Source organism: Ruditapes philippinarum, unplaced genomic scaffold (assembly GCF_026571515.1).
Source record: "Ruditapes philippinarum isolate M1 unplaced genomic scaffold, ASM2657151v2 ctg9243_1_1_1_1, whole genome shotgun sequence".
Taxonomy (NCBI): Eukaryota; Metazoa; Mollusca; class Bivalvia; order Venerida; family Veneridae; genus Ruditapes; species Ruditapes philippinarum.
In genome coordinates, this window is record NW_026864817.1 from 816 (window position 1) to 27501 (window position 26686).

The following is a 26686-nucleotide window of genomic DNA, read 5'->3' on the forward strand; positions in this document are numbered from 1 at the left end:
TTGAAATGTCACTGGGTTTAAAGCAAGGGGAACCACTCTCATCGTTGCTTTTTATACTGTTTGTTAATGATGTTAGTGATTCACTAGATTTTAATAATTTGTCAGATAGTGACTTACAGCAACTTTCAGTATATCTTTTGCTTTTTGCCGATGATATAGCGGTTTTTACAACGGACAAACACAGTTTACAATCCCAGTTAGATAGTATATACATGTATTCAGTCAGATGGAAATTAAAAATTAATGTGAGTAAGACAAAAATATGTGTATTTGAAAAAAGAAAACAAAGACATGATTTTGAATGGTTTATTAATAATGAAAAAATTGAAGAAGTTGACAGTTTTTGTTAATTAGGCATTAAACTTGTTAAAACAGGAAATCTTCGTTTTGCTGTTAAGGCCCTATGTGACCAGGCGCTTAAAGCCATGAATAGTTTATTATCTCTTTTTAAAAAGATTAGCATTGATTTAAAGACCAAACTAGTATTATTTGATAGACTTATTGTTCCCATTTTATTGTATGGTTCAGAACTTTGGGGAATATACAATTATAAAGAGATTGACAAGTTACATATTAGGTTTTGTAAAATTATCCTGGGTGTTAGAAAACAAACTACAAATGCTGCTGTACTAGGAGAACTCGGGAGATTCCCGTTATCTATTATAAGTATTGAACGTTCCTTTAAATATTGGATTAAACTTAAGAACAATAATAATACTTCTGTTTTGTGTGACTTTTTTATACAACAATGTACACTATCACAATTAAATGTTAATAATTGGGTGTTTAGAATTAAACAAACTCTTGACAATCTAGGTCTTTCACATATATTTGATATATTTAATCCTAATTTGAATTATTTTTCTATTATACAAAGACGATTGCGTGACCAGTATATTCAAGAATGGAGTTCAAGTTTAAATACCTCGCGCAAATTAGAATATTATGCAAAATTTAAAAATGTGTTAGAATTTGAACCTTATCTTAATAATATTGTCAACGATATTTCTAGAATCCAGTTAACTAGATTCCGTTTGTCTTCGCATAATCTTGCAATTGAAACTGGTAGATTTAATAATATAGAGAGAAATGAAAGATTGTGTTTATTTTGTAATCAGAAACAGATTGAATCTGAATATCATTTTTTATTGATTTGTCCAAAATATAATAATATCAGAAAAGATTTACTTCCAAAATATTATACATCTTGGCCTTCGCTTAATAAATTTGTTGCATTAATGAATAATAATAATAAAACTATTCAAGTAAAATAAGCAACTTATATTAAAGAGGCGTTTAAAGTAAGAACATTGGCTATTGAGCTAAATGAATTTTTACAGACAAACAGTGCTTAATTGTAAATTTATTTTCATTGTATTGTAATGTTTATATGTTATGTGTTTGATTAATCATATGCATTTGAATTATTATTGTACATTTATATGTTATTTTGTCTTGGCCATATTCTATAATTATTTACTTGTAAATGACCAAAGGCATATTTATGCCGATTGCTAAATAAAGATTGAATTGAATTGAATTGTTCTGGACCAAAATATTATTATTATCATATAAATGTCCATACTAAACCACTGTGCAATATATCAACATTTTTTATTCAGACATATTTTATATATAAATCCAAATATTACATTTCTATTATTTTATCAATATATTAAAAATGTGCCCATTGTAGACCAATCCACTTTTAAATTAAAGCAGAATATACCTCCAAATTCAGGCTTTCATAATAAAAGATTACATAAGTGTTTAGTGTCGTAAAAAAGTATCAAATAATCACTTTTTCTGTTTGTAACGGATTACTGATATTGTGATAAAATGACAAATTCGGTATAAAGCATGTAAAAGCATTACATACAGCGTGAAACTTTTATTAAAATAACGAAGTTTGCAGTCATTGACACTAAAAATAGTGTCACGTGGATCAGACTGAAGTTGCAATAATCGTATGGAACTGTATTTAATTAGGCAATAAAACGAAATACACTTTTAATATGAACAATTTACTGTATTTAATTCGCATAAAACATGTGTCTCTGCAACAAATCAGTCTTCTGTTTCATTATTTAATGCCTCCACGGTTATGAACGCCTCACCCTGGTCATGTTTACTGGTCACTCCCTTCATGTCAGTTGATATTTCAACTATAGTTTTTTCCCCTGTATGTTCCTCTTTCCCATCGCCGTTTGTTTTTCCATTTGTCGGCTTGCCGCTGTTTGTCGTTTGCTGTAAATGTTCGGATGGGTTGAGCAGAGGGTGGAATTGTCCAGACTGGTTTTCTGTGTCTTTTTCTGAGGAATGATGATAAGATTCGTCAGGGATTTTACTGTTTTGGGGTTTTATAAAGTGTAGAAGGTGGAGAGGCGTTCCAAATACATTTAAAGGTTTCGACTGCTGTGGCATATAATTCGGCTTAACTGACCCAAGAGAGGGAAGATCAACTATGTGCAACTTATTATCCAACGTAGACTTCTCTGCTTCAATAGTCGCTATTATACGCTTTAAAAATGACATCTTTGCATCAAGAGTATCCGGTTTGGCTCCATTTTGTATTCCTACGTTAGGAACTATTTTGTTATCATACTTCTCGGTATTTCCATTGTTAATGTAAATATTCTCAGCAAACACTGTGATTCTTGGTTTCTCGTAATTCAAAGCTGGATTGGAATGGTGATAGTAATAGTCCTGACCATGCCCAAAAAATGTAGTTCCAGGCAAGAGGCCGAGTCTGTGTGGTAAGTAGTGCGGACCGTGCGGCGTTGAAATTACGGACATCGGTCGTGTGAGATAATGATGATCGACCATTTGTTCTGCTTGGTTGAATGGCTGCCTAGCTAAATACGGAACATGTTCTGTATTTTGGCCGGAAATAGGTTCTAATGGCCTCACACTGTTTGGCTTGTAGTAATTACTCTGGGGTTGTGAAGCAGGACCCGGGATTGTTTCGGGAACCTTTATATATGTTGCAAGTTGGCTATGCTCTTGAGGAACGGCATATTGTTCTGGTCGATTGAAATTTTCACTGAAACTCTGAAATCTTGAATTCACATTCTGGTTGAATCCATTTTGCTTCTCGTTGTATTCCAAAGCACCACAAACTGGAAATAATACTGTAATAGTAAATTAAATGATACTAAATTTCATCTTAAACAATATAATGAATAAGTTTCGCTTAATCTTAAAAGAGAAAACATCAAAAATAGAAACAACAACAGAACAATGTTGATTTACAGTGCACTCGTATGTTTCAACATTAGAAAAAACACAATGCAAGTCTGATGACGAAATATAAGTAATTGACCAAATTGACAATATACAGAAAACCATGATAATTAACCATCCTGTATTCTAACTCAAAGTAAATTTGGTAAGCAAAACAACAACAAAATTTAAATTGTAATAACATAAAGTAATTGAAATGTCAATAAACATAAAGTAAATGAAATTTCAAAAAAAACATGAAGTAAAGTATAAAACTCACGACATGGTACCAAAAGAAGATACATAAAGCGCATCCTAGACACAGAGTGCATGTTTTATATGTACAATTTGTAAAATAGCTTTAGAACAAACTTCTAAATGAAATTTCTACAGCACGTAATTTTCAACACTTTACTGATACAACACTGACCACTGACGTCAAATATACACTGCATAGATAACGCGTGATATCATATCCGGGCATTCGACAGGTGCGTGAATAAGCAATCAAATTGTTTTCGATTGTGTCGATCATGACCAGTAAAAACATAGAATAAGACATAGTCGCTACGCTTCCATCCGATACCCGCATACTATTAAGGTCAGAAACTATTATTCCTTTATCTTTTATCTATTTGCCATTAGCCAGTCCAATCCTATGACTTTTTAAATAAATTGCTTTTCAAACACGTATATGTCACAATGTAATATATTCATATAGTAGTCAACGCAAACAACAAGATGCCAAAAAAATATTTCCTGGCATTTAATGCCCTAACACAACTTTGCAATTATAAAATGGTTGACCAGGAGGCATGTATATACTGTAATTGTTTTTGATATACATTGTATATGAAAGAAAAATTATATGAGTGTTAAAAAATAAGTGAAGCCAGAAGTCGAATCCAGACGCACAATTGTCTACATCTACAAAATGAATAAAGGTTGAAGAGTTCCGATAGCAGTAAAATCGAAAGAATATTCACAATGACCCACCATATAAGAAAGGTAATGTCTATTAGTGGTGAATTTGCCTTCTTTAAGAAATGTACACCGTCACAGACATGAGTTTACTTAAAGTAACTGCGCATAAGGTTCGTTGGTCAAAAGTCCATTGTCGAGGATGTATTCTTCATAAAAATATTTAAAAAAAAAATTACGAAAAGCAATAGAACGCCTTTGTTTAGTTTACGAAATAGAAACCTCATGATGAGCAGATGGTAGATATATGTAATTATCGTTTGACCATTGTTAATGAAATCATTATCAATATCTTAATTTTCTTATCATAGTACAGCTGCCCACTTGTGTCATTGAAAAATGTGTATTAAGGTCACCTTAAGGTCTTCTAATCTTTGACATTGGCATTCTTTCTACTGACCACCAATTAGTACTTCTCAAACAGCGACAACGTTAATATGTTGGTAGCCAATTATTTCGTAATTTTCGGTTTTCTGTGTGTATCCAACGGTAATTATTCTAATTTACGAATTTTACTTATAAATTATAGTTTTTTATTTAATTCTTTCTGCAATCTTTATGCTGTTTTCTTTTTTTTTCTTTTTATTTGCTTGTCAAAGAGTTATTTCAGCTTTGCATAAGAATGTATAAGTTTTGTGTTATTCTAGTGCAACTGTTATTTTTTTCTATTATTATATTGTGTAACGATTGCTTTGTTAGTCGATGTTTACATATAATATATCATTTGTAATTATTTCATATATCGATCTTTTCAACAATACATGTATGATTTGGATAATGTTGATATTTAACTTTAATATGTTAATAATGCAGCTATACTTTAGATTCACAGACAGAGTCAAGTTAGGTCTGTTTGTATGGAAAACCATTTATCAAAGAAATAATCAAAGTCGCAAACTATGAGCAAAACTTAAACAAATATAATATTATAAAATATAATAACAAAAAGATTATTTTCCTAACCTTATTCATTGCCTTTACTATATTGTTTGCGTAGGATTTGTTGTACGGCGGCAATTTGACCCAAATGCATTATATCAGCAACAATCACAGACCGCCCAGAACTACATGAAAAATGGCGGCGGTTCACAGTCACCACCCGGAAGTAGTTCTTCTTCCGGTACCGCAGCTAATTTTGATCCCAGTTCAGTGAACACCGTTTCACAGACAGGAGCAGGTGGTTCTGGTAAGTTTAGGAAGCGTATCTAAGTAACAGCAACTTACGGACATGTTTTATTCTGATATATTCATAGACTGTTTTTATGACCACCGCTGTAAGTTCTGGTTAAAGTTCTGGTTCAATCGTTAGTGAAAGACCTTATTATTTTAAACACGATATCGATAGAAAACATACACAATATTCGAAATTACAGGAAAGCTGATTTATAATTTGGTAAAAATTAATGACCACAACACAACCTAATAATACCGTTATTAAATTAAATCATATTAAAATGTGGAGGTTTCCTTTTGAAAATGGCCACTCTTTATATACCCACAATATTATGCAATTTTCATTACACGGGTCTTTTAAAATTAGGAATAGAATTTCACTAGCATTTTATCGGACATTGCATATCCACGTAGCGTTAATATTTTGCACGTGTATTTCTATGTTAAAAGTTTTCTTTCAAATAACTGAACAAGTTATTAATAAATGACTTTTTTATGAAGACACTTCCCTACCTTTTCACCTTTCCAGGCTCTAGCGGATCCCAATCAAGTTTTGATCCTAATAAAGTAAATCAACAAATTACACAAAGTCCGCCCCCTGGAGGAAACTCTCCTTCTCAGAGTATGTCGGCAGCCGGAACCGGAAGTGGAAGTTCTTCGAGCGGAAGTAGTTCCAGCGGGTCACAAAGTATGATGCCATCAATGACAGGGATGACAAACAGCGGAAGCAGTGGCAGTAGCAGTAGTGGATCATCAGGAAACAACATGCCGTCATTTTCAATGGGAAGTTCTTCCGGTGGTTCTACAGGTGGCTCATCAGGTGGAATGTCAAATCCCTTTGGGATGGGAAGTTCTTCCGGTGGATCTTCAAGTGGAACTGGAAGTAGTTCTACCGGATCACAAAGTATGGTGCCTTCATTGTCGGGAATGAGCAGTGGTGGAAGTAGTGGTGGAAGTAGCGGAAGCTCTTCGGGAAGCTCCTCCGGGAGTTCCTCCGGTGGAAGTGGTGGATCAGGCGGAAGTTTTGATCCCAATTCGATAAATTCTTTGAGTAATAACATGGGTAACCCTGCCAAGTTTTTAAGTAACATGGGTTCAAGTGCAGGGGCCTCGCAACAAGGTATGACTTCAGGAAGCAGTGGATCTGGTGCTAGCAGTAGTGGAGGGTCCAGCGGGGGCACTGGAGGAAGCAGCAGTGGCGGTGCAAGCCAAAGCATGTCGCCATCAGGCTCGGGCCAAAGTATGTCACCTTCAGGAAGTGGTCAAAGTATATCTCCTTCGGGAAGCGGCCAAAGTATGTCACCTTCGGGAAGCGGCCAAAGTATGTCACCTTCAGGAAGCGGACAAAGTATGTCACCTTCGGGAAGCGGAAGTAGCAGTGGGAGCTCCTCCGGGTCTGGATCTGGATCGAGTGGAAGTTTTGATCCAAACGCCATTAACCAACAAATGATGTCGTCAAACTCAATGACCAATCCGTCCCAGTTTCAGAGTGGCACAAGTAATGGTGGTAGTCCTCCGATGGGAAGCACGTCAGGTGGAAGCTCTAGTGGCAGTGGTACTAGCAGCGGAAGTTCAAGCAGTGGGGGAAGTGGTGGCTCAAGCCAAAGCATGTCACCGTCTAGCTCTGGACAAAGTATGTCACCCTCAAGTGGTTCCAGCACCGGTGGAAGTGGTAGCAGTAGCGGCGGAAGCAGTAGTGGTTCAGGTAGCGGATCCGGAAGTAACAACCCACCAAGTCAGATGACAAACCCGATGGCAATGATGGGAAGTGGTATGGGAGGGTCTGGAGCTGGGAATATGGGTAACTTCGATCCTAATGCAATCAATAAGCAGCTGATAAACACAAATTTCTTTAATCCGCAGATGATGGGCAGACGATAGAAACGATATTTAATGTTAGATTTTATAGTCAATACCAGTGTCTGAAAAATTGGGTGATTCAACGTTTGGACTTCATAATTTTAAAGACGAAATTAGATTTAACTCTTTTATTGAATAAATAAATAGGTCGCTTCGTAAATGTCCAGTAATATTGTATGAGGATAATAATGAATTATAATATATGAGTTTCATTATAATGTATGAGAAATCATGTACTAGTGAGTAAGTTGATAAAATCTCTTCTTTAATTATGTACTGTGTTTAGGACTCTTGATCGTTTACTAAAGTAGTACTTCCCTAAAAAATATGAAAATTAAAAGATGACAAATCACAATTCTTCAGGTTTTTTCTGTTCTTTTTATTTTTTAACGATCTGTAGACGAGTTTGGAAAAGTCTATTATATTTTAAATAAGAACACAGAAACATGAAACTAACGCACATGCCCCATTCATAAAACAGAATTATTTATAATTCTCTAAGACTATCTAAATTTAAGAAACATATCTAATTCTAGAAACATATCTTTTTGCTAGAAACATTTCTAAATGCTCCAAACATAATTTATGATAAATAATTGTTAATATGTAGAAATATATTTAGAAATATTTTTGATTGCTAAAAACATATCTAATTGTTAAAAAAGATCATATCTAATTGCCAAAAACATATCTTATTTCTAGAAACATATCTGATCACAATTTCTAGCAGGTTTAATGACGCCTTCGTGCATGCGTCACCGACAAATTTGAAGATTTATAATCATTAGTCCCTCAATTTGTAGGTACACACGTACAACACGTAAATAAATACCAAAATATATATATTTATTTGTATTACAAATAACCAAAGTAGCTTTATTTATTATCATTCAAATCAAGCATTCTTTCTCAAAGTTTTAATGTTGTTATCATATTTATATTATTGGATACGTCATCAGTTTTTACGATTTGCCCTTCGCCTTTTCTTGTTCCATGAATCTGTCAACGTGTTTGTTCATGTGCACTATCTCCCATTTCTTCATCCAAGGGCCTTGGATAGTTGTATCAAACTCCTCCTCTTCCAGGTCCTAAAATGAAATCACAAAAAGCACGTGACGACACGAAATAGTTGTATTATCTTTATAGACATTCATATTCGTGTAAAGGTATTCAAGAAATAAAGCTTTGCTACATAAAATCCATCAGCAGCCAATGAAATCTTTGATATTGCGATCAATCAAAAAGTCTTACAGCAGTTTGTGCTTCATACAGTAAGTTCTTTTTAGCCTCGCATACTACTAGTATTTGGACATGCTAATTTAAAAACAGTATTTTACTTAATATCCCCGTTATTAAGTTCATTATTTATTACTATTTCTTTTTTCATTTGTTAAATTGTTTGTATGTTCCGTTGGCTATATGGAAGGTGATAGAGTATTTTCGAAGTATGATTATTTGCGGAAAGGAATTACGTGCTTTGAACTTGGATATGTTCACCGTTAGCTCATGCGATTTCAATCTCAGAATCTCTACTATTATACTTTTGTTTTATTATTCAAATTATATCGTTGCTGCTAATAATATCGTTGTCGGGTACAGGCGGTATATATTCCGTACATACTAGTTGGCTGTATTAAAGCTTCTGCAAGACGACAACGACGTCGCAACGATCATAATAGCTCGATTATTTCTTCGAATCAAACACGGAATATATATAACGTGGGTAAACGACAATGTAATAATGAGCTTACCGCTTTCCCGCCTTTTATATACTCGGTCTGTACGATGTGTCTGTTGACTGCATCAAAAGACGTCCAGTCTAACTTAAAATTTGGATCTTTAGAATTTCTCATAACGACTCCATCTTTCATGCCCCATAATCCGCCGGGGTCACTTGCTCGCTGCCATCTGAAATCCACACTCCATCGGATTCCTTCGGAAACATTCGGTAAACTCCGGTGGGGAATCATATTGTTGAAAAGAATGAGTCCACCACATTTGACCGGCAATATACGGCTATCACGCTCTAAGTCAATCCCTTAAATCAATGAGAACCCTTTATTATCATTTGCGATCTATCAAGCGATCCGTTGACTTTGTCTGGACATCTATTAAAAATTAATACTTCTAGCTTATGCACTTAATACAGTAGTTTAATGAAGGACATCAGAACTACATTTTTAAATCACGAAAATCTTCATACTGGTAGTACCACATATATTTGATATGCATAGACTTTTAATCAACGAATTGTCCCTTGTTTGCTGCATTTTAACTCTTAGCATGATTTTGTAAAAGTTTACCTAACGTTTTCTTCATTTCGTCCTCTTCCAAGATCGTGTAATAGGTATCACCCCAACAACACTGGTGCGTTGCTATTCGTCCACTTCGATGTCCTTTATCCGCTATCTAAAGAAAGTGTATTGAACAATGTAGGGAAGTACAATTTAAATAACTCAATATTCGGATATTTCGGACATTTTTTTTCATAGAAAGAAGTATTATATAGCGACTTTTCGGGTTTACTGGCAGGACAAAGTTTCAGGCGCTGCTATGCACATAATTTCATACACGAGCGGGCATCTAGATAGAACCAACATCATATCGTAAGCTGGCTGGATTGCCTAAGACTAGGATCGAAAGAATCAAAAGTTTCCATTGGGACTCGAATCCACAATGGTTAAAGAAGAGTAATTCAAAGTCAGTGACTTTCGGAGGCACCAGAAAAGATATTAAAACAATATAATTATTCTAAAATAAACGAAATTGAAGTATCATTATTAAATTTTATGCCATCTCTAATGTAAAATATAAATGTACGTAAATAAGCTACTTAAACTGGTTCCCATTTTACACGTTAAGGCGGAATTGTGTTCATCATATACCTCTAAACAACCGTTTTCCTCATTGGCGTCCACAAATGGGATCCAGGCTGTTGGTATAAACATCTTGTAGGTGTCGTTGTCGAGGTACGATACATCTATAAAAAGATACATCACACATTACGCTCTTATACAACGAACATTAAGATTGGGTGAATAATTAATTATTTCTACAAAGGGACAATGTTTTAAAGCGTACTTAAAGGATTTTTACTTACGTTAAAAGTTGACAATTTTCTTGACACAGCATGACCGTATAATTTAAACAATTATTTTACCATAATTGTTTCGGTATTGTTTGGGTATTGTAACAATTATAAGGAAAGCTTTATATTTTCCTTCACTACTCAGTACAAGTCTTACATTCATGAACGAACATGAATTTCGAGAATGTACAACAATATGCATACAAATGTATTTGGTGGCTAAATCAATGACAAATCTAAAAAGAATATAATTTTTATATGAAATGAAGTTTTGAAAGCGTTTAATCACTTTTTAACCATTACTACCAAGTCTTTACAGAGATGTACATAACTATGTCTCTGGTCTTTAAATAATCTTAAATGCCCCCCCCCTCCCCGCTTCCTATTTATCGGATTTTATTTGATACATGTAATGTTACTTTTGCCGGTGCTTGGGGCGTTGACTGTAGCTTGCACTTTCCAGTCCTGACATGAACAGACTCAATCAAACCGACTCGTATTTCTCTCTTTTTATGGAGTTAGAAAATAAAATATGCGGACTGTTGATTCACAAGATCTGATAACAAACCTTGATGCCACGGAAACAGTTTGTAAGCGGGCGCTAATTTTTTGGGGACTTTAAAGTTCTTAAATTTCCACGCAGGATTTCCCCCAAATATCAGGGCCTTATCAGTTTGGCTCTAACAAGATTAATAAGCCTGTCATTTGAACCCACAAATCTTTCAGTTGCCTAAAATATAAAAAATTTAGCAATGGATTTACTTTTTACCCTTTACCCCCAGGGCCTTTAAAAACTGAATCTACGCAGGCGATCTGTGCAACGAACGACGGAACAAGTCGGCAACCATTCGTCCTCGTCTGATCATAGTATACGAAACTGTTGCCCTTTTTCAGTCAGTAACTTATTTTGAAGTATTTCTCGAAAAATTGATGAATTGTCCTTGTTTCCGGGATTAAAAGACGGACAAGTGGCCCATTTTAATATGAATAAAACCAACATTTAATGGTTTTTGCGACCAGCAATGGATCCAGACCAGTCTGCGCATCCGCGCAGTCTGATCAGGAAACCATGCTGTTCGCCTATCAGTTTCTCCACTTGTAATAGAGTTTTTGGTAAGCAAAACAGCATGGATCCTGATCAGACTGCGCCGAATGCGCAGGCTGGTCTGGATCCATGCTGGTCGCAAAAACCCATTATGTTGGTTTTTGTCGTGACGCGGCTCTATATATTTAGCATGTTAAGTGTTGATACAAAAAGGTCATAGCACCATATCGATAAAAAACATAATTTATATAAGACTACTTAGCCGTTTTTCTATAAATTATTTATGAAAAAATTATATAATAAATCTTAATATACCTGGGGCACTGCCCGATTTTTGAACAGATAATGTGTTCGATGGCCTTTGAACTCGCTTTCTATTTTTGTCAGTCTTTCTGTAAAACCTACTCCTCATAACAGGTCCTGAAGAAGCAGACCGAACACATCTCTTATAAACATGTAGCGCATGGTTTAAGCACAGTCATGGTTCAAATAAATACCATATGCATTTATTGATAGGAAACATAATACATGTGTAGAACGGCATTTTAAATGAGTCAAAAGGGAATGACCCTTTATTCAAATTGTAGTATTATTCTTTTATTTGCGTTTATTTGAAGTCACCATCAGAACCCAGTAAGAGCGATCACTCCAAAAGAAAGTACGCATAGTTACTTTAACTGTGTACCACATTCAAGAAGTTATATCAGTTACCATGTCTATGCTCACAAACCCGATATAGTTTTACTCTGAAAGAATTATATACCATTTGACCACTCGTTTGCTCTTAAAATAAAAAGTTAAACAGAGGAACGACAGTAATTCCTATATTATCTTAACAAATACATTTATATGTTTCATTTTGAAACTTTAAGACAATATTTTTCGGTCATATCTTAAGAGTTTAAAGGAAAACACAGACAAGACGACACGACATAATTCATATAAAAACTTATTCATCTTAGACAATTTTGTATTTGAATAAGAAATAAACCATACTTTTGATTTTCCCTGCTTTATACAATTTCTGAGCGAGATCGTCCACAATTTGGTTAATACATTCTCTCATAGGTTGTAACTCCGAATCTTTGAAGAAATCTTCTATCACAATGTAGCCCTTTAAATTAAATTATTAATTTTATAATTACAAACAGGGTCCTATTTTTGAGAGAAAAAACGTACCAATGAACATGCACATAAACCAACACTGATTAAAACTACTTAAAAGCCATGGCAACACTTGAGCTTTACATTAGTAAGGTATATAACTGCAAGTCAAACTATTATTGTGTTTTGATGAAGTTGTCTCCCTTTATACCTCTGTTCGATTAAAAATACTCGTACTTCAGACATAAAGTTTGTTAAATATATATATGCATGTATCAATTTAGATAAAATAACAATAGCGGCCTCGGACCAGCTTCTTGTATTACTTGGTACTGGTTTAATGTGAGGAAACCTAACAAGACTCGGACTTGTGATCCCTAGGCCGAGAGGTAGACACCGTGATTACTAATGAAACGTATCTACAAAATAGTCAACAAACTTTAATTACAATTTTAAATATGCTGAATCACACTGCTGTATTAATTCTTTAGTAAAGATTTCATTTATTTTTTTATATTTTTTTCTTTTACATTCAATTGCAATCTAGATTGCCATATTTGTGACGTTGAATAAATTTGTATTACAAGCACCACAGAATGTATCGTGTACGTTACGGATATGAATAACGTTCACGGTAAAAATTAAGAGACAACATTAAGACATAAATGCCAGTGCTAAAGTCGGCATGTTGATGAAAAAAGAAAGAATCAGTTTTTATTGTACCACAGTATAACAGATCTTACTTAAGTAAACCTGTACGTTTTGTTTTAGTGATAGTGTAGAACATTGTACTTACATTTTCAAAATACTCCCTTATTTGATCTTCTGGTAATTGTCCAGGTTTTAGCTCCTTTGGTTGCGTAGGCATTGCCCTGGAATCGAACAATTCCGGAAATGCGTCTTCGGTATATCCCGGAAAATGTTTGTCGTCTGCTTCATTATTTCCTTTGCTTACGTTGGCCATTATTTCAACAGATTGTATATCACAAGTTCAATATGCAAAATTTCAAAGGCCAAATAAAATGAAATGAAAATATTTGTTTCTCCGTCCAGTAAAAAAAAATCGATGTATCTAGAACCACAGCTAACGAGAGACATTCGATAATATTCATATAACGATCAATTCATACGAAGGAAATTAACACATACATATTTTGTACCTAACTTATGTTAATTTCTACTTCACATATCTATGTAACATAACAGTTGTTATCACTTATTATGTAAAATGACACAGGAATGACAGTTTTCTGTCTAACTTCAATGCTAGCAGTCGTAACATGCGATAATCGCCAATTTCCGGCCATTTCCATCAAACTTCGAAACACTGCCCCTTAAAATAATGGACAGTTCTAAATTAGAAGTATATCAGTCAATTGTCCTACATTAGCAGTCAATGACATGAACGTATGCTGAAATACTTTGGACTTGGCATTCAAATATGAGATAATAACCATCATTTATATACAATTTACCAACTGTAAAAGGATCAGCCACGATTAAATATAATGGCAGTACATAAAATTGGCGCGCGCATATCCAAACAACTTTTAAGGGTATATAGTACTATTCAAATTTTACTTTTTTTTTTTTGTCTTAGCTTAGAAAAACATCATCCTACATTTTTAACGATAAAGAAACTAGATTAAAATAAATGGTCAAAGTTTATCTAATAATTTCGTCCATCAGTACATAGATAAAGGAAATGAAGAGAAAAAAAAAATTGCGAAACAAAATGATAAACAATTGAGTGCGTGACCCAAATAATGATAATAGATTTTACATCACCTATCACCCATTAGATTTAAACATTTAGGAGGTGTATTATAATAAGATCAAGAAATATCAATTTTAAACGTAATCAAAATAACAACTTTATTTAAGATTTTTCCTTAAAATTGAAATGGGTCAAGACAAGATATGTTGGTAAATATATAACCACATAGATCTATACATAAGTGCATGAATCCCAAATCCGTTCATAAATAAAATTTCTTAATTTTGAAAAATATCACCTTTAAATTTTAAGGTCAATATGGTGTTTAAGTCATACAGTGATGGCCCAAAATGAAATACAAATGTACACGTTCTAGTAGATATGCCCTACTTAACTATAAATGAACATTATGGTACGCTCGTGCATATTTTGTAACATATAGGATAAAATCTGAAACAAATCTCAAACTATTTATTAATTAATACAATTCTAACATTATTTCTGATACAAAAAATTCACCCATTTTAACTTACAGCAAATCAAGTTGTTGTAGACCATTATGCATGCAGTTTTTCAGTGTTCCTCATGGAAATTTTTCGTTAAGGAAAGTAACTCAAGTTTAAATCCGTGCCAATGTCAAAGAACATCTATTCTTCATATAGGAAAACATTCAGTGGACATGTTGTGTGCATGCAAAATCTTCAGTGTAATTTTAAATTTTCTGTGTTTGTATTTTGGCCAGTTACGGATCTCAGTATTCACATGTGCTAGGTTTCAAGTGAAGTAATATACTTTATACATGTAAACAAGAGCGTTCAGTGATCACATGTGTCGCCTCCTTATAGCCAATTGCATGCTGCTGCTTCTGTGTACCAGGAGACACAAAAATTATTAACAGGGGCTAATTGCGACTTTTTAATTCAAGGGTCAACTAACTCGGACAAAAATCATTCAACCAGAAAACCCAAGTGATATGCGCAAGCATTTGAGCTACTGGTCACTTCTGTAAACTTTCATTGTTATTGCATTAGTGGTATAAGAGGAGACGTCCGGGCAAATTTAAGAAACTAAAATCATTAAAGGGACATAACTTTGACAAAAATTAACTAGAACTATCACTAAATGTGATTAATACCCCCACAAAACTGCTTCTGAAATGAGGATGTTAGTAGTTACAGAATACCTTCTAAAAGAATTGAAATAGAGTTATGGTTGTGGGCAATTAAAGATAGTTGTGGTTCTTGTATGTTGCATTTCCTTTCAATGTGGTTGGGCTATTGATGAAGTTTTATTGAATTACTCTGCAATAAGTCCAGAAAGACAAGGAAAAGGATAAAGGGCAATAACTCTTTAAACACTGAAGATGGAGTTATGGTTATTGCACTTGACCATTGTATGAAGTTGAATTGAATTCCAACTACAAAATTTCAAGTTCTGCACAGGACAAAAAGTAACAAAGGGCAATAACTGTAATAAGTCCAAATAGAGTTATGGTTCTTGTGCACTGCACTTCATCTCACTGCCCTTGACCATTGTATAAAGTTTCATTGAATTCCAACCATTAATTTTTCAAGTTATGCACCGGACAATAAAAAGTAACAAAGGGCAAAAAACTTTTACATGAGTCAAGAAAGAGTTATGATTTCTGTTACACTGCTCTTCCCCTTAATATTACTTGACCATTTGTATGAAATAGTATTGAATTCCAACTTAAATTTTTCAGGCTATGCTTTGGACAAGAAAAAAAAGCAATGGAAAAGTTAACAAAGGGCAATAAACTCTATAATTACTCTGGACAGAGTTATAGTTCTTGTGCACTGCACTTCCTCTTATTTTGCTTTGATCATTGTATGAAGTTGTTTTTGAATTCCAACCAGTAGTTTTTCAAGTTATGCTCCGCGACAAGGAAAAGTCATTCAAAGTGCAATTACTCTGTAATTTAGTCAAATGGAGTTATGGTTCTTGTGTGCAGTGCACTTCCTCTTTATGTGCTTGACAACTGCTAATGAAGTTTGTATTGGGAATTTCCCAAACCAGTAGTTTTAAAGTTATTGGGCCCCGGACAAGGGAAAAGCAAATGAGAAAGTAACCAAAGGGGCCAATAACCTCTGTTAAAATTTAAACAAAATGGAGTTAATTGGGGTTCTTTTGCATTGCACTTTCCCCCTTTTTGTGGGTTGACTATTTTTTGAAAATTTTTTTTGAAATTTCCAAAACCAAATAAATTTTTAATTATGCTCCCTGAAAGGAAAAGTAACCCAAAGGGGAGTTAAAATTTTAAAAAAAAGGGGAAGATGGGGTTTTGGTTCTTGTGCATTGGGACTTCCCCTAAATTTTCTTGACCATTTTAATGAAGTTAAAACTGAATTTCCCAAACCCTAAGTCTTCAATTTTTGGGCTGGACAAAAGAAAAGCAATGGAAAAGTAACAAAAGGGTAATAACTCGGTTAATTACTTTTAGATACAGTTATAAAGGTTCTTGTTTCACTGCACTTCCCCTTATTGTGTATTGACCATTGTATGAAGTTTGTTATTGGAAATTTTCAATCAGTGGTTTTGAAAAAGTTAATGCCTCCGGACAAGTAAAAGTAACAAAGGGCAATAAACTCTGTAATTAGTCAAAGTGGGGATTATGGTTCTTGTGCACTGCACTTTCCCCTTAATGTGCTTGACCATTGTAAGAAGTTATTAAATAGAATTCCAAACCAGTGATTTTGAAAGTTATACTCTGGACAAGTAAAAGAACAAAGGGGAATACTCCGTAATTAGTCCCAAGATGGAGTTATGCGGCTTGTCATTACTTCCCCTTATCGATTGTGCTTGACCATTTTATGAAGTTGTTTTGAATTCCAACCAGGTATTTTTAAGTTTTCCCCCCCTGAAAAAGGAAATAACAAAAAGGGGAGAACCCAGCAAATAAAATTTAAAAAATGGGGGTTTTGGTTCTTGGCTTTCAAATTCCTCCTTGTCTTGAAACCCTTTAAGAAGTTTATGAATTTCCCAAAAAATAAGTCCCCCAATTTTGGGCGGACAAAAGAAAGCAAAAGGGAAAATTTAAAAAAGGCAAAAAATCGGTAATTTTTTTAGAAAATTATGGTTTGCACTGCACTTCCCCCCTTTTTTTGACCCTTTTATGAAAAGTTTTTATGAATTTTAATCATGGTTTTGAAGTTATGCCCCCGGACAATAAAAGAAAAAAAGGGGAATAACTCTGAATTAGTCAAGTTGGAGTTTGGGTTTTTTGGGGCACGCACTCCCCCTTTAAGTTGGGCCATTGTTGAATTAATTTTAGAATTCCCAACCCCGTGGGTTTTTAATTTTTAAAATCTGGACAATAAAAAAACAAAGGGAAAACCCCGTAAAGTAAAAGGGGTTTTTGGTTCCCTTTTGCATTGAAATTCCCCCTTAAATTTTGGGGTTGGGGCCATTTATGGTTTTTTAAAAATTCCAACCCTATTTTGAAAAACTCCGACAAGGAAAAGAAAAAAAAAGGGCATAAATAAGTAAATTGTGGAAAGGTTTTTTGGTTTTTGTTTAACTGCAAATTTCCTGATTGGGCTTGACTATTTTTTAATTAAATTAAATTTCCCAAACCCCTCAGTTCCCCTTTAAATTTTGGTCTGGAAAAAAAAGAAAGAAAAGGAAAAGTAAAAAAGGGAAAAAACTGAATAATTTAGTAAAAGTTAAAGATTTTCCCTTTCAAATTTCATTTTCCCCCTTTTTTTTTTGTTGACCCAATTTTAGAAATTTTTTTGGAAAAATTAACCAGTGGATTTTGAAAATAAGGAAAAAACCCCGGGGAAAGTAAAAAAAACAAATGGCCCCAATAAAAATTCCCCCCGGGGGGAAAAGTTAAGAAGGAATTAATGGTTTTTTGGGGCATTGCCCCCCTTTAATTGGGTTGAAACCCTTGGATAAGTTATATTGAATTCCAACCCATTATCCTTTCCCAATTAATCCGGACAAAAGAAAAAGGGAACCGGGGCTGGGGGGACCAACCGAAACCAAACGGGGGACCCCCATAACCCCCCAAAAGTCGTTTTGTGGGGTAAAAATTTAAAAAAATTAGGAGACCCAAAATAGAATCATAACGTAACCCAATCATTCCTAAAAGGGGTAAATTGCAAACCAAGTAGTTTATGAGGAGTAGCCAGACAACAACTTTTTGAAAATGGCAGACGACAGAGAAGAATCCCTACAGAATAGGTCGCCACTACATTGTAGTTATGGAGTTCATGGGTAAACAAGAAGTCTTAATTCTTTGTTGTACTTGCTTAATAAATTAGACGATTGAATGTAGGTTTAATCAACAAAGCTGTTGACTGAGAGAAGTTTTTTTTTTAAGTTTACCCGTTCAGTTACCATTATGTTATACCCACATCATGGCAAGCTGACATAACTCTGTCACCATTGCTTATAATGCCCTCTTTTCAACATAAAAATTGTACCACCCCACTTTTTGTATACCTGTATTGCTATAAGACTTAGTAAATTGTTTATGACCATCATATATCAATATTTTACCTTTTGAAAGTTTAAAGGGTTTCTTTAAAAAAACATTATTTTTTTATTTTACTTAAAATCTATTGGGCTTGCAGTAAATAACTGGATTTTGTTTTCCCAAAACAAGATGCCATTTCATTATTAATATTAAATTTTATACATAAACAAATATTCCACCAAAGCACACAACAATCTTTTATAAAGGTTTTGTTTCAATTTATTTAAATAGAAGAATAAATGCAAAAACCAATCAAGTACTTTCCTTTAAACATTATCTGCATGATGAATTCATTTCTAGAACAAGAACGTGTTTGTTAAACACAAATGCCCCCGGCTCAGATTCTTGTCAGTAGCAATATTTCAAAAATTTTTCCCCATTACTCAGTTATGGAAAAAAATTCCCCAAAAAATTTTGTAAACACAAGTTATATAGCTTGAAAAGTCATGGCATTTGTAATTGTGAAAAATATCATTTTGCCAAGTCTTGCTCTGACTTGTGAAGTTGAAAAAAATTAAAACTTCATGCAATTTATCTTCCTCCCAAATTGAAATACATCGTCATTAAAAAAAGGCTGTATGGGCAAAATTTAAAAAATATATTTTGAGACTGGTGCCCTTTGCCCAAAACTACCCTTACCCTATCCAAAAAAAAAGAATACCATGAAAGTTATCTTCCTACCAAATTGAACAAATCTGTCAAAAAAAAAGGCGTATGGGCAAAAGTGTAAAAATCTTTTTTTAATGGGACCTAAACCAACTGACCCTAACTCCATAATTTTATGTTTCTATCAATTAAATAAAAATCTGTCTATAGAAATAAGGTTTAATTCACCTGTAAAAATCTACTTTTAACATTTGGTGACCTTTGACATTGGTAGCATTGAACCTTAGACCCCAAATGACCCCTTTACTACACCCAATAGATAGGGAGACCCTCCCTTGCATGTTTTGTATTAAACTAAGACATCAACTAAACAATGAGCTGTCAGTTAGGACAGCAACGCTTCGACTATTCTTAGTGCTTGATAGTAAAAAAATGCTTGATACAGTTACCCCTTCTCCTCGTTTACAGGTTGGGGGTTTATGTGGTGAACAAGTGTGCAAAGTTTTCAAAGCCATATGTCTCAATGGACCTTTTTGAAAATATTTTGAAACTATTACCAAAAAACTTTTGACCGTAAAAAATTCTAAATCAGTGAAAAAAAGGGGCATAAATTCATGTCAAAAAATTGCTTGATAGAGTTTTTACCTCCTCCTGTTAACAGGTTGGGGTCATGATGTTGAACAAGTGTGCAAAGTTTCAAAAGCCATATGTCATGGACTTTGAAAATATTTGAACTAATTACAAAAATTTAACGTAAATTCTAAGTCGAAACAAGGGGCATAATTCTGTCAAAAATGCTTGATAGAGTTACCTCCTCCTGGGTTACAGGTTGGGTCATGATGTGAACAAGTGTGCAAAGTTTCAAAGCCATATGTCAATGGACTTTGAAAATATATTTGAACTATTACAAAAACTTTAACGTAAATTCTAAGTCGAAAAAGGGGCATAATTCTGTCAAAATGCTTGATAGAGTTACCTCCTCCTGTTTACAGGTTGGGGTCATGATGGTGAACAAGTGTGCAAAGTTTCAAAGCCATATGTCAATGGACTTTGAAAATATTTGAACTATTACAAAAAAACTTTAACGTAAATTCTAAGTCGAAAAAAGTGGCATAATTCTGTCAAAATGCTTGATAGAGTTACCTCCCTCCTGTTACAGGTTGGGGTCATGATGGTGAACAAGTGTGCAAAGTTTCAAAGCCATATGTAAATGGACTTTGAAAATATTTGAACATGTATTACAAAAACTTTAACATAAGTGGTTACGCTGACGCCGACTCAGACGCCAACGCTCGGGTGACTACAATAGCTCTACTTATTCTTATCGAATAGTCGAGCTAAAAATAAAGGCTGTTTGTGCAAAAATGTTTATATTTATTTTTTAAACCAGTGATCTTGACCCTAGAGACCGCTTACTCCGCAAAAAATTTGAGGACCATCAAAGGTATCCACCTACTAAATATGAAAGATATCATTAAAGAAATTAAACAATTAGGAGAAATTTAAGATAAATCCAACTTGCCGAAATAGGTTAAAAAAGAAAAGGCCCTATTTTCAAAGTAAAAAAAGGGGAAAAAAACGGGAAAAAATAGGATGCCCACAGTTATATAATTTTGGAATACATGTATTTTGAAATTGAAAAGTAAGAAATTGAAATTATAAAACCCATTAGTATAAAATAAAACCCTTAAGAAAATTTTAACTTCCGTTTTAGTTAACCTTTTTTCTTTTTCAAAAAGTCCCTGAAAAGGGCAATAATTTGGTAAAGGGAAAGCCAGATTATGTAACTTGCCCAGATCATGATTTTGTTTTGTTTAGAAAAGTGTGTAAACTTTGAAGCCATTGGTAAAGGTAGAACTTAAAAAAAACCCCAAACCCTTGCCGTTCTAGGTTAACCCGTACAAACAACGGACGGACGGTTCAATTACAAATCCCCGGGGGCAAAAAAAAATTTAAAAAATTGAAAAAACTTTTTGGGAAAATGCTTTATAAAAAAATTTAAAAAACATTTTTTAAAAAAATTAACAAAAAAATTTCCACATATTAAAATAGGGAAAAGAAAACAGTCAATAGTTTTTTCTCCTAAAAATTTAAATCTTTCGGGTACATTTTCTTTTTTCCAGCAAAATTTTAAAAACAGCTTTTTCCAAACTTTAAAAATTTAAAACAGCTATTTCCGCATTTTTATTTTATGCATGTTTTTTCCAGCACTAAAGTTCACTAACTACATTTTTCTTTCGGAAATTGATCAGTCAGTTTAATAAATTTTTCCCCCACTTAATCTAAACAGCTATTTCCAGTGGGCTTTGGGTTTTCGGGAATTTTTTCCAACATTGAGGCGAGCACAGAAACCCTTTCCGGGGAAATCCAGTCCTCCTTTAATCACAGCTGTGACTGTAGGGCTAAAACGGCGAAAAGATCCCCCTTTCCCTTGGTATCAAAACACTGCACGGGAAAAAAAGTATTTTACCACCCCAAAACACGGGCCGGGCGGGAGCCCAGGAAATGGGCTTTAAAATGAAATGAAGGTCCTCTTCAAAAAGGGAAAAACCTGTAACAAAAAACAGTACATTTTTTTTAAACTGCGCTTTGTAGTATGACATTTTTTTAAGAACAAAATATACCCCAAAAACTGTGATTATATGCTAAAAAAAAACACTGTTTGGATTTTCAGATCCCGGGAATTTTTCACGAGGTCGTAGCCCGAGTAAATTTTAATGATGGGGCTCCGAACGCAAACAGTGATTTTTTTTCAAGCGATAAAATCACCGTTTTGGATATATTTTTTCGATTTAACACGACATCAAAAAATAAATGTTTCCCAAATCCCTGAAAAAACCAAGTTTAAACTGTGCCCGATTTTTTTCGTACTTTTTTCCCAGCTTTATCCCTTTTTTTAGGGAAAACGTAAACTTTTTATAATTTTTAGGGTTCACAATTTTTATATAGAAAAACAAAGTGATTTTATGCAAAAAATAACACTCTTTTTGGGTTCTCCTTTTCAATTAGGGAAAAAATCCCAAATTTGTGTTAGAAAAATTATAATTACTTAATTTAAAAGACATGCTCTATGGGGCCTTTTGTAAGGTCATTTTGGGAAAAAAAGGGGTTTTTTTAACATCTTTATTTTCTTTCCAAAGAAAAGCAAGGGTCCTGTCATTTTTATACTGTAACAAATATATATGCCATAATTATTATGTAAAAAAAAAAATTTTACTTCATAAAAAATGTTTGTACATGTTATCCTTTAAAAAAATAAAAATTATATTAAAAAATAAATTTTAAGAAAACTGGAGAAAAGAGGGTTTGGTTTCAATATAAACAGGAAATTTAGTTTGGCAAAGGCTATTTCATTTCTAATTTTTTGGGACCCATTAACATCTGAAGTGTAAATGTTTTAGTCCCAAGATCAAGATCAAAAAATACATCCCACAAACTGAACCCAAACTTTAAAAGTTTTTTTGTATAGTCTTAGAGGGGAAAGGAAACATTAAAAACTTTGCACGGGCATAATAAAAAGTACTTTCCCCAAAAAATTAAAATTTAAAATACATGTGTTTTTTTCCGGGCTAAGAATAATTATTATCGGGAAATGGATGAACATTATAATAGTAAACCCACATAATATTGAAATAGAAAACATTTGAAAATACCTTTATCTCGGGTTATATTTCTGTAAATATAAGGGAAATTTGGGAAAAACCTTTAGAATGTTTGTCCCAAAATCTCTTAACATTTCCCCTTTCACAGTTTTCAATTAGAGGTAAATTTAAAAGTACTTTTGAAATTTACAAAAAATGTTTTAAAATTTCGGGACATTTAAAAATTTCATGAAAAAAATTTTTTTAAAACAACATTCTTTTTAAACATATTTTTTGTTACCTTTTTTTCTTTTTTGATTTTTCGAAACATTCCATCAACGTGGGCACATCCACATAACCCTGCTAAAATTTTGGTATTTTCCCCAATCGCATCAAAACTTTTTCCCGAACAAATCCACACTGTCTAACCTCAGTTTCATGAATTTGGCGGGCAAAACTTTTAAAATTTTTTATTAAAAGGCAGATATAAATTTGAAGTCATTAAAAATCGACCGTTTTGAGGGGGCAACATTTCCATTTCGTTATTACCCAAATTTCAAGTTCAAAAGGGTTTAAATAAGCACAATCTTTTAACGCAGTTTCTGATTTTTTTGGGTTCCCTTGGGGTCTAAAAAAATTAAAATGATTTTTTGGTAAAAACCCCTTAAGGAAAAACACTGGGTTGAAAAAAATTGTTAAAGTTATTTGGGCTAGCAAAAGCTCTGAAAAAAGTTCCGTAATTTGAAAATTTCGTCGGGAAAACAAGTTCTATACAGTTGGATTTCAGGTCAAGCCCTCGAAAGGGGTTCCGAAATTTGAAAATTTTTGAGTCAATTCTTTTCATACGGCACCCCAATACCTAAAAATTATAAAAAATTTTTTTTTACAGTTTTATTTGACAATAAATGCTACCCTTTAGAAAAATTTAGTTTGGGATTTTCAACTTTTTTCACACCTTAGAAGGGAAATTTAACCCCATTTACAATGTTGGACCCCAGTGTCTCCAGACGCTTGCAGAAATTTTCTTTTCATTCATGATTTTTTTTTATGAATCGGGTTTAAAAAGAGATGTTTTAGAAAAATTCCTTACGGGGTGCTTTGGGGGGCTTTGTGAAAAAAGGAAACGATTTTAGATTTAACCTTTTCAGGGGGGGGTTATGTACATCCCGGGGGAATAATGGTTGTAAATTGTTTCCAAACTTTTTTTAAAAGTGGTTCCCCTGTCAAAACCCCCCTTAAAAATTTTTAACCAAAATAACCCTTTCCTTTTGGGGCATTTAAAGGGAATATAAGCATGAAAATTTTAAATTTTTGGGAAATGTCATGATTTTAAACCCCCCCCCCCTTTGGCCTAAATGGGGGGGGGTTTTGACCCTTTTTAGTTTTTGTGAAAACAAATTTTTTTTTTTTTTTTAAAAAAAAATTGTTTAAAGGGGTTCCCAATTTGGTCATTTTCTTAAAACGTGAAAAAAAAAGGGACAGTCTTGATTTTTTTTTGGAAACCTACTTTTTTTTCTTTTTTTTGGGAAAACTTTTAAAGATATTTCAACTTAAAACGGGTTTAAAAAATTTCTTTGGGAAAATTTTGAAAATTTAAAAATTAACTTGGAAAATTTATTAGGGAGGGGCAACGCATACAAATCAAAACTCGAGTACTCGGCATTTTTTTTCCCATCGAGAACTCTGTTTCTCGGGGTGAAATTTCCCGTGATATTCAAAAATTTAAACAAAACAATATCCAAAAATGTCACAGTACTTTCTTTTTATAAATTCCCAAAACATTAAAAATCTGTAGATAGAAAAAAGGAGCCCCGGGAGACAAAAAAATTATAATCAAATCAAAAAACATTATATTTTTTCAATTTTTTTAATTAAAACAAAAATCAATTTTTTAAACCCCTGATAACAGTTCCCATATTTTTTTTTTTCTTGAAAAAAAATAGACGATCGGCGGGAAAAAAGTTTTAAAAATGGGGCTAAAATTTCTAGGGTTTCCTTTTTTTCTTTAAACCCTGATAAATAAAACAAACCCTTTTTGTTTTCCCAAAAAAATTTCCCTTGGGGTAAAAAAAATTAAAGGTAATTAAAAATCATAAGAGGCTGGATGACATTTAAACGACATAGGTGTGCAAAGTCAAAAAAAAAAAATTTTTGACGGGCCCCGTTAAAATTTTAATGCACCTCTGCAAGGGTGTTTTTTTATTGCAATTAAAAAGTTATTTTTTTAAGATACCAAAGCAAAATCTTTGAATTTTTTGAAACTAATTGGTTTCACCAACTTTTTTAAATCGCAAAAAAAAAGAAAAATTATTTTTTTCAGATAAAACGAATATCAATTTGTTAACCGATATTTGGAAAGTCCATCAGGTACTCGATTAAAACCCCGGTTTTCTTGTTGCCCTCCCTAAAAAATAATACTTTGAAAAAAGAAATTAAAAAAAAATTAAAAGCCTTTTTTTTAAAAGTTTTTAAGGGTGCAAAGTCCCTTAAAAAAAAAAGGTCCAAAAGGAATTTCTATATTTTTTTTTAGATGGGCCATTTTTTGAGGAAATATTTTTTTGAACCCTGGGCCCCTTACCCTTTCATGAAGCCCTTTGAGGGGTTTCTTTGTGTAACGTTTTTTCCATTTTTCCCCAACATTTTTGTGTCAAAACTTTTAAAAATTTTTACATCAAAAAAAAACCATAGAATACAAATTTTCAGTGATGAGGCATTTTGTTTTTAAAAGTTCCTTCAGGGTGGGGGCCCTTTTAAGGGGTTTTAAAAAACCTGGCAAAAAAGTTTTTACTTTCTCTTGAGATTTTTGGGGGCCCCGGTTTTTAAAAACTACCTTTAAAGCGTTTTCCCGTTGACTTTAAAAAACTTTTTAACGCCCTTTTGTCTTAAATTTTAAAATACTTTAGTACATTAAAATTTAAATTTTTTTTAAAAAATTTTTACAAAACCCCAAAACAAGGCATTTTTGATTTTCTTCAGTGTACATAAATTTTTTCCCCATTTTAAATTTAGAAAAATTTAAATTTTTGTTTTCCCTGATCTTTTAGACTGGGCAATTTTAAGTACATATATATTTTAAAGGGAAAATTAAAAAGCTTATTTCAAAAAGTCTAAATGGGGAAAAAATTTTTAGTCTCACTTTAAACAGTCTTGACCTGGGCCCGGGATAACAGAATCTAATAAAAGTAAAAAAAAACTATTCCCAAAGGGGGGTTTTTCTGGAGCAAGACTATTACCTGAAAGACCCAATGACAAAGGAAAAAATTAAATCGTCAGTGGGTAATCTTCTCTTTTTGTTATAACAAGTCGTGTCTAGGGTTTTTCAATGTTCTTAGAAAGGGTGCGGGGCAAGATGGAAAAAGCGTTTATGTTGTTTTAAAGGTTTTTTTCCCCGTAAAGCCTGCCCGTAAAACGTTTAGAAACTTTTTAACTGAAAAAACATCGGCCCCGGGAATGTATTGAAAAGTCAAAATAACTGAAATATCCCCTTTCCTGTCCCATAAAATAATATATTGTTAAAAAAGTGAAAGGGAAAAAAATCAGTTCCTATCATGATGAAGTTTAAAAAAAGAAAAGAATGAATTTTTTTTTGACAAACAATCTACAAATTTTTTTTACTACGGTTCAATAATTTCCGTAGGCTGATAAAAGCAGAAGGGTTTTTGAAATTTTAATGGGAATTTAAACCCCCATGTCTAAAACGGTCCCGCCAATCCCCCAAAACTTACTTTTCAGTTTCTTTTTGTCTCTTGAAATTTTTTCAACAATTTAAAAAACCCGGGAATTTTAAATGGAAAAGGGGACTTCAAAA

The 26686-nt window shown here is 33.3% G+C and overlaps 4 protein-coding genes across 4 annotated transcripts; 1 reads left to right on the plus strand and 3 right to left on the minus strand.

The window, feature by feature from the left end:
• Positions 1-1794: 1794 nt before the first annotated feature.
• LOC132726953 (uncharacterized) lies at positions 1795-3632 on the minus strand. The gene is made up of 2 exons (XM_060712367.1): positions 3503-3632; positions 1795-3119 (listed from the first exon to the last, which is right to left on the minus strand). Exons 1-2 carry the CDS (start codon positions 3552-3554, stop codon positions 2068-2070), a joined length of 1104 nt encoding a protein of 367 aa, XP_060568350.1. The 5' UTR covers positions 3555-3632; the 3' UTR covers positions 1795-2067.
• Positions 3633-4618: 986 nt separating this feature from the next.
• On the plus strand, positions 4619-7745 carry LOC132726949 (secreted protein C-like). Its single transcript, XM_060712364.1, has 3 exons — positions 4619-4692; positions 5201-5389; positions 5906-7745. Exons 1-3 carry the CDS (start codon positions 4641-4643, stop codon positions 7255-7257), a joined length of 1593 nt encoding a protein of 530 aa, XP_060568347.1. The 5' UTR covers positions 4619-4640; the 3' UTR covers positions 7258-7745.
• Positions 7746-7881: 136 nt separating this feature from the next.
• On the minus strand, positions 7882-10901 carry LOC132726950 (uncharacterized). Its single transcript, XM_060712365.1, has 5 exons — positions 10893-10901; positions 10122-10216; positions 9540-9645; positions 8988-9274; positions 7882-8324 (listed from the first exon to the last, which is right to left on the minus strand). The coding sequence occupies exons 2-5, from the start codon at positions 10182-10184 to the stop codon at positions 8199-8201; spliced, it is 582 nt and encodes a 193-aa protein (XP_060568348.1). The 5' UTR covers positions 10185-10216; positions 10893-10901; the 3' UTR covers positions 7882-8198.
• A 1419-nt stretch (positions 10902-12320) lies between these two features.
• LOC132726952 (uncharacterized) lies at positions 12321-13552 on the minus strand. The gene is made up of 2 exons (XM_060712366.1): positions 13270-13552; positions 12321-12483 (listed from the first exon to the last, which is right to left on the minus strand). The coding sequence occupies exons 1-2, from the start codon at positions 13435-13437 to the stop codon at positions 12328-12330; spliced, it is 324 nt and encodes a 107-aa protein (XP_060568349.1). The 5' UTR covers positions 13438-13552; the 3' UTR covers positions 12321-12327.
• Positions 13553-26686: the final 13134 nt, after the last annotated feature.

Coding starts and splice junctions, on each gene's coding strand:
- LOC132726953 (XM_060712367.1), bottom strand. CDS start 3,554: ATGCACTCTGTGTCTAGGATGCGCTTTATGTATCTTCTTTTGGTACCA. Junction 3,120..3,502: donor TCTTCTTTTGGTACCATGTC/GTGAGTTTTATA, acceptor TATTATTTCCAG/TTTGTGGTGCTTTGGAATAC.
- LOC132726949 (XM_060712364.1), top strand. CDS start 4,641: ATGTTGGTAGCCAATTATTTCGTAATTTTCGGTTTTCTGTGTGTATCC. Junction 4,693..5,200: donor TTTTCTGTGTGTATCCAACG/GTAATTATTCTA, acceptor TTGTTTGCGTAG/GATTTGTTGTACGGCGGCAA. Junction 5,390..5,905: donor GACAGGAGCAGGTGGTTCTG/GTAAGTTTAGGA, acceptor TCACCTTTCCAG/GCTCTAGCGGATCCCAATCA.
- LOC132726950 (XM_060712365.1), bottom strand. CDS start 10,184: ATGTTTATACCAACAGCCTGGATCCCATTTGTGGACGCCAATGAGGAA. Junction 9,646..10,121: donor AGGAAAACGGTTGTTTAGAG/GTATATGATGAA, acceptor CACTTTCTTTAG/ATAGCGGATAAAGGACATCG. Junction 8,325..8,987: donor ATATAAAAGGCGGGAAAGCG/GTAAGCTCATTA, acceptor ATTTCATTTTAG/GACCTGGAAGAGGAGGAGTT.
- LOC132726952 (XM_060712366.1), bottom strand. CDS start 13,437: ATGGCCAACGTAAGCAAAGGAAATAATGAAGCAGACGACAAACATTTT. Junction 12,484..13,269: donor TAAGGGAGTATTTTGAAAAT/GTAAGTACAATG, acceptor TTTAATTTAAAG/GGCTACATTGTGATAGAAGA.